General features: G+C 40.0%; 1 protein-coding gene across 1 annotated transcript; it reads right to left on the bottom strand.

Annotated features, from left to right (window-relative positions):
• Positions 1 to 1,639: 1,639 nt before the first annotated feature.
• ino80c (INO80 complex subunit C) lies at positions 1,640 to 6,033 on the bottom strand. The gene is made up of 5 exons (XM_027170421.2): positions 5,710 to 6,033; positions 3,528 to 3,629; positions 3,280 to 3,391; positions 3,125 to 3,192; positions 1,640 to 2,010 (listed from the first exon to the last, which is right to left on the bottom strand). The coding sequence occupies exons 1-5, from the start codon at positions 5,920 to 5,922 to the stop codon at positions 1,879 to 1,881; spliced, it is 627 nt and encodes a 208-aa protein (XP_027026222.2). The 5' UTR covers positions 5,923 to 6,033; the 3' UTR covers positions 1,640 to 1,878.
• Positions 6,034 to 7,854: the final 1,821 nt, after the last annotated feature.

The raw sequence follows: 7,854 nt of genomic DNA, 5'->3' as shown, positions 1-7,854 counted from the left end.
TACAACACAGCAACCAGAGTCTTACTACAACTAGAGCTACACTATAAATATAAAGTATTACAAAACAGAGAATGGTTTTGCCCCCACAGTACCACAGAGACCTAGTGTAATTGGTGTTCACTGATACTTGGTCTCAATCCTTGAGTGTATTCTGACTCTGTTTTGTTTAGTCAGGCATTTTAATACATAAATAAGGAAAAATGTTTTCTCATTTAGGTTAAGATGCTTTGCCTCACTGTAAAACTCACCGCTCTAAGAATATAGTAAGCCAAACGTACCTCCAATTCAATATAGATATGTTTGCACACAGAATTTGTGTTTGGCAATGACCACCTTAGATGTGGTCTGAATTTTAGAGGGAGGTCCATGTCCACAAACAAGCTGTGTATTTTTGCTCATTTCTATTTGTAAGAAAATTCTGTGACAAATGAAACAAAAATGACAACAAAAACTGGTTTCTTTAATCACTCACTTAAGTAGTAGATTTGCATGATTTTGGATGTTGCAACTAGGGGGCACGGTGGCTTAGTGGTTAGCATGTTTGCCTCACACCTCCAGGGTTGGGAGTTTGATTTCCGCCTCCGCCTTGTTTGTGTGGAGTTTGCATGTTCTCCTCGTGCCTCGGGGGTTTCTCTCCGGGTACTCCGGTTTCCTCCTCCTGTCCAAAGACATGCATGGTAGGTTGATTGGCATCTCTGAAAAATTGTAGTGTGTGAATGAATGAGTGTGTGTGTGTGCCCTGCGATGGGTTGGCACTCTGTCCAGGGTGTATCCTGCCTTGATGCCCGATGACACCTGAGATAGGGTTCAGATAAGCGGTAGAAAATGAATGAATGAATGAATGAATGAATGAATGAATGTTGCAACCAGGTGGCTGCAGACTTCTAAACTCACTTCTCACTTCTTCATGGAAGCCTTTTTTTTGTCACATATACATTACAGCACAGTGAAAATCTTTCTTTGCATATCCCAACTTTGTTGGTTGGGGTCAGAGCACTGGGTCTTGATACCATGGGTCATGGGCCATGATACAGGGCCCCTGGAGTAGAGAGGGTTAAGGGCCTTGCTCAAGGGCCCAACAGCTGGGGTTTTGAAGCCAGATTCTTAACCACTTGATTAACTATAATCAAGTAAATATAAACAATACTTTTACGATCTGAACATGGGCACATGTAAACATATCGACTGTGCCAAAATATCCAAAATAACAAACATTAAAGGTAAATTAAATGATGAAATTGCTTGTACCCAGAACTGGACAATCTGCACTGACCAGTTTGAATGTGTGAATTAGGTAGCTGGTAATATGACGACCTGCCATGATAGAACTGTATGTAATGTAATGCTTGCTAACTCCCATGTAGTTAACTAGGTAACACCGGTAGTGACAGTCAGCTGAAAAAAATAACTCATCAATGCTTATTATCGTTAGAAGTTTTTTCTATTTCTTGTAGCTTGGCTATGCTAATGTAGCCATATGATAACATCAGTGTGCATTGTGTGTAATGTAAGCTTTCATGCTTTTAATTTCTTATCTATAACCACAGATGCCAGCAAAACAGTCTCGTGTTAAGAAAACTAACAGAAAGCACTTTAACAAAGAAACTGCATTTTATATATTTCAGTAAATCACAACATCCAAAATAGCTTCTGATTTAATCAATTAACATTTAATAAGCAAACGTTTGCATGAGTCTTAAAAATACAGTTAATAAGACGTTAAGTAACAGTCATGTACATATATACAAGGTTACAATCAACAAGAATCACAAGAAGTCACTCAGGAAGTCACATGAGCTTGGGGTCATTTCCTTAAGTTTAGTTTTGTCTTCATATATTCAGAAAATCGAGAACGGCTCATTGTTGCATGTGTGATGATCAGGGCACGATGCAGGTGGCCTTTCGCAGTGTCAGGTATCCTGTCACGACATCTGTAGGCAGTAGACGGATGTATGAAAACTCTTCGGTCGAGGTAAATCGCAGCTTAGTCTGAGGGTCTGTGTAGTTTGCCTGGAGACACAAAATGCCCGAAAGCATTAGCAAAACAATTTCATGCACATATATTAATCTGCTATGAAGCAAACGCTGTGTGACCTGACGTTCCTTTAGCATTTCATTATTCAAAGTGGCTCTTTGTGCTTAATTCTACAGCAACTGATATTCAACCAGAACAAAAACCACATCATATTAAAGGATTAAATAAGATTCTCGGTGGCTTAGTGGTTGGCACATTCGCCTCACACCGCCAGGGTCGGGGTTCGATTCCCGCCTCCGCCTTGTGTGTGTGGAGTTTGCATGCTCTCCCCGTGCCTTGGGGGTTTCCTCCGGGTACTCCGGTTTCCTCCCCCGGTCCAAAGACATGCATGGTCGGTTGATTGGCATCTCTGGAAAATTGTCCGTAGTGTGTGATTACGTGAGTGAATGAGAGTGTGTGTGTGTCCTGCAATCTAGATACGCAATCTCGATAATACACTGCAAAACTATTGGCACACATTTTATTGCTAAACACAGACAACGCACGTTCAAAATAAAAATAAAAAGGAAAACGGATTCAAGTCTTTAGCTCATTTAGCGTATTGAGCTGTCACATAATTGCTATTGAAGCGCAGCACAATTTATAGCTGGCTGACAGACATTGGGTTTAACAACCAGAAATTTAAAACAAAGCCCCTATACTTTATTGACATTCCCTAAACAAAAAAAAACTCATTTTGTCAAGTATGCTTAAGCTTAATGCTCTGTACATGAGTGTTCCAAAACCCACCAGATGCTGTAGGACACGTATCGGGCTACATGCAATCTGGCTGTCAAAGCTTGAGGATTTATTAGCATGCAGAGATGACAGATCGTTTCACAATCAGGAGCATATAGGTATGTAAAAAAATACTGATGAACCTATAAAAAAAAACAACACACCACCACCACAAAGCCACATGGAGTCACCTTACAGTTAAACAGCTCAGGAGAAACGAACCATGCTTGTTGAGGATGAACCTGGAGTCTATCCCAGAAATCATACAAACTTCATACACACATGCATGACAGATGTGCAGCAAGTGTGCTATCTACCAAGCCACCGTGCCACCTAAATCAACAGATCGACAATCAAGAGCACCGAACTTACCGGTAAGCCTGAGATATCAGAATACTTTTTAGGAGGCTTCATGGAAGGAGGAGCATCTATATTATAATCTGTCAGAAATCAGAAGGGTCTAATTAAAAAAAAATAATAATAATAATATCATTGTTTGTATCAGTTTAACCGTGACTCAGACATACAGTTAGGATCACAGACATTCCAAGGCAGTGCTCTCTCTGCTGCCAGAATCTGCTTAAGGTTCTTCCATGTCCGATTCTTTTTCCCTGCAGCCACTCCTCCAATACCGGAGTGCTGCAAAGAACAAGAGCAAAATGAACCTTTCTGTCACATTTATTGTAAGTCAGTATACAGGAATAAAATGTGTGCAAGATCATTTCGACTGAATACAAGCATCAGCATCGATCTACAGTTTCAGTTGTAGACTTACCACAAAGTTGGGGTCTTTAAAAGACAGAGGCTTTGTAACTGGTTCTGAAATTCCATCCACTGTAGGAACCAACTTTCCATCTGCCAGTTCCACTGGGAGAGCCTGAAAGGAGAAATGTGTAAACAAACTAAATAATAAGAATATTTAGCCTTAATGACAGAAGTTAACCCAAACACACACTAGCCCTGGTGTACAGAGAAGGAAAGGGACGGAATGAAATGGAAGGAAATAATGACCATAAATACCAAAAAAAATCTCTTAGTACCACACGTGTGGCCCATAAAACAGACAAACTTAATCCATTACATAGCATGTGTCAAAACTTGTGATGCTCCTGAAGAATCTAAAGGAGGAAATGTGTAAACTAACAAAATAAGATCAATTATAATAATAATAATAACAATAATAACAACATTTAGCCTTAATGAGAGATGTTAACCCAAACACACACTAGCCCTGGTGTGTGTGTGTGAGTGAGAGAGAGAGAGAGAGAGAGAGAGAGAGAGAGAGAGAGAGAGAGAGAGAGAGAGAGAGAGGAAAGAAAGAAAATAGAAGGGAAGAGAATAATGGCCATCAGTATAAAAAAAATCTCTTTGGTATCACACGTGTGGCCCATAAGACAGACATAAACTTAATCCATTACATAGCATGTGTCAAAATAAGATCAATAATAATAATAATTAGATTTGTAAAGTTTGTCATGACAAACTTTGATGTTGGCTTTGACGAGGCAAGTATTCACAAAGGCCAGTGCTTTTTGGAGGCGAGTGGACAAAAGGGACAGTGTTACTTTTGGAGGCAAGAGGACAAAAAGATAGGGTGCCAAAACATTTGGAGGAAAGAGAAGACGAGCATGTGACGTCATCCGAATACTCCTGAGGAAGTTCCCCTAATTGTTCTGAGTGTTTTGATATGTCAAATGTCCATGTTGTAAAAAGTTTTTTGATTTAGCATATTTTGGGGGTGGGGCTGCAGCACAACCGAAAGGCCAGTCGGTACACCGATTTAAACCTTTGTTCATAGTATCACCCTAAAGGAGCTGGCCGGTGTAGATAGTTCGAAAGCTTTATGAGTTATAAACCTCCAAATTTTATAATGGGAGTCTATGGGAAAAAAGGCCAATTTGAGACCCGGTACTGGACGTACCGGTACTCAGATCAATTAGAAAAGTAATAGCAAAAAACTTCAGACCAGGGTCTACAACATATCCGAATTTGGTGCATGTGGCTCGAAAGCCCTAGGCCACATTAACTTTTATATATTTTTGTCTAAGCTTAAATAGGTAAACAGAAAGCCAACATAATAATAATAATAATAATAATAATAATAATAATAATAATAATAATAGGGGCATGGTGGCTTAGTGGTTAGCACGTTCGCCTCACACCACCAGGGTTTGGGGTTCGATTCCCACCTCCACCTTGTGTGTGTGTGGAGTTTGCATGTTCTCCCCGTGCCTCGGGGGTTTCCTCCGGGTACTCCGGTTTCCTCCCCCGGTCCAAAGACATGCATGGTAGGTTGATTGGCATCTCTGGAATATTGTCCGTAGTGTGTGAGTGTGAGTGAATGAGAGTGTGTGTGTGCTCTGTGATGGGTTGGCACTCCGTCCAGGGTGTATCCTGCCTTGATGCCCGATGACGCCTGAGATAGGCACAGGCTCCCCGTGACCCAAGAAGTTCGGATAAGCGGTAGAAAATGAATGAATGAATAATAATAATAATAATAATATTTAGCCTTAATGACAGACATTAACCCAAACACACACTAACACTGGTGTGTGTGTGTGTGTGTGTGTGTGTGTGTGAGTGAGTGAGTGAGAGAGAAGGAAATAATGTCCATCAATACCAAAAAAAATCTCTCAGCATGTGTCAAAACGTTTGTGATGCTCCTGCACACATAATCATCAAAACAGAGGAGTGCGCGCACACACACACACACACACACACACACACACACACACACACACACACACAATACAGATACCAACATTTCAAAGAGTTTCATGTGACATAATAAACCTACATTAATATTTATTGGACAGAACTGAGTGAATGAAGCCAAACGTATGTGGACACCTGACCATCTGAAGGCTTAACATCTGAAGGCTTAAAGCGTGGATGTGTTTATTCAGTTAGCAGAAAACCCAGAAAAGTTACAACACGTGAATCCTCCAGGTTTTTACCTGCGTGTGACTGACTCCTGATACTGACTGAACTTTCCTCCGTTTGTTGTTGTTGCTGCTCGGCTGTGTTAGCATTTGAGCCGCCGGGCTAACGGCTCGTTTCTTCCCTTTAGCTTGAACACTCGGTGTTATTGATAAATGTTTAACGTTGTTATTAACCGCAGGATTTGTCTCTCCTGTGATAAATGACTCAGATGGACACTGAGCAGCCATGAGTTTTAATCATTAAAATAGCCAGACTAACAGTTACCCATCAATAGCTACATGCTACAAGCTAGCCTACGAGGCCCCTCTTCCTCGGCGAGTTGAGGCTGTTTATATGTAAAGCTATGGCGTGATACTGCCATCTACTGGTCTGGAAAGTGGAACTAAACCTTTTTCTTTCAACTTCTACTGAATTTTTCATTCATTTTTTGTTTTGTTAGTAATCACTTTTTACTGCTCATCTATCCTGGAAACACTGGGTATGATGCAGGGACCAGGCTCCAGTTCTGGACACCAGATCATCACACTGCACCATTCAGACCTAGGGGCAAATTAGTGCTGTTTTACATTTACAGCATTTGGCAGACGCCCTTATCCAGAGCGACGTACAGAAGTTCCCCAGCCAGCTCCTTCCAATCCATTCCAAGGAAATGACAGACTTCCATCTTTTTTCTGTCCCTTTCCTTCCACATATAAACTATATGTTGTCCGTCCACCTACTGATATTTTTGAGTGATGGGAAGAAACCCAAAAGGACACACACAGGCCACACATACTGTACATTAACATCTGTCTCGAACAACACGATCACTAGTAGATTCCGAGACACGAAGACATTCATGCCAGATGTTAAGATGTGTGTCCTACTTTTACATTTCCAGCATATAGCAGATGCCCTTATCCAATTTATACAACTAGGGTTAAGGGCCTTGCTCAGGGGCCCAGCAGCGGCAGCTTGGTGGATGTGGGAATCAAACTCACAACCTACTGATTGATAGTCCAGCACCTTAACCACTAGGTTACCACCTCCCAGTGTCTTGGTCATTATGTATTTAATGCATTTTTGATGATATTCTCTCACAAGTATTATATATATTTATATATTATATACATTGTCTAGCTGAACCCTGAAGGTTTGTATTCTGATATTCTGATACTGATACTTTATTCTGATATTTGGATTACTTTCATTTTTTCAACTCTGCTTCCATTCACTAATCTTCATACTGCATATCAAATATGTCATTTCTGCTTTACCCATCAGTATATCACCACTTATAGAACTTTAATTGAATTTTTGATTGCTCTAACTGTGTGTATGTAAATCCACCATTAGAAAATGCTAGTGTGTACTATGTGAAGTTTGTGTCTGAAGATTTACCGACTAACATCATTAAATACACACACAAAGCTGAGATGTGGTAATAGGGTCAGGGTTTGTGTAAAAGTCTGAATACTGCAGTGAAAAAAGCATTGGCTGCTACTCTAGATGGAAAGATTCAGGCTATATTGAGTCTATCCTTATCCTTATGCCAGATGGTTTCATTTTCTTTGCAATGTTAAAATGTAAAATTATATTTATTTAATTGGGTAACAAAAATAAATGTGTATATTTACTGACGTGACATACAGCTAAGTACGGTGACCCATACTCAGAATTTGTTCTCTACATTTAACCCATCCAAAGTGCACACACACAGCAGTGAACACACACACACCGTGAACACACACCCGGAGCAGTGGACAGCCATTTATGCTGAGCACCCGGGGAGCAGTTGGGGGGGCTTGGTGCCTTGCTCAAGGGCACCTCAGTCATGGCCCGAGACTCGAACCCACAACCTTAGGGTTAGGAGTCAGACTCTCTAGCCATTAGGCCACAACTTATTTATGTACATAAGTTCAAATGCCATAGTACTAGAGATGTTGCTTCACTAATAACCATATTCACATATTAAGAAATAATTTTTATTAAGATTCAGCTCGGAATATGAAATTTATGATGCTAATTCGATTGTACAATAGTTGTTTTCTTTTAAAACTCTATTAATGTGTGTATTTTTTTTAAATGAATATATAAAATGTATTTATCAATAGTGTTTGTCTATCTTTTTTGTAAATTGATATTTGTTGCATTTCAAATAAAATTTATTTTAATTTCCT

Source organism: Tachysurus fulvidraco, chromosome 25 (genome assembly GCF_022655615.1).
Source record: "Tachysurus fulvidraco isolate hzauxx_2018 chromosome 25, HZAU_PFXX_2.0, whole genome shotgun sequence".
In the NCBI taxonomy this organism is placed as follows: Eukaryota; Metazoa; Chordata; class Actinopteri; order Siluriformes; family Bagridae; genus Tachysurus; species Tachysurus fulvidraco.
The sequence above is the reverse complement of the archived record's forward strand: the minus strand, read 5'-3'. Positions and strand labels throughout refer to the sequence as shown.

Coding starts and splice junctions, on each gene's coding strand:
- ino80c (XM_027170421.2), bottom strand. CDS start 5,922: ATGGCTGCTCAGTGTCCATCTGAGTCATTTATCACAGGAGAGACAAAT. Junction 3,392..3,527: donor TTAAAGACCCCAACTTTGTG/GTAAGTCTACAA, acceptor TGTTCTTTGCAG/CACTCCGGTATTGGAGGAGT. Junction 2,011..3,124: donor CTGATATCTCAGGCTTACCG/GTAAGTTCGGTG, acceptor TTGTGTCTCCAG/GCAAACTACACAGACCCTCA.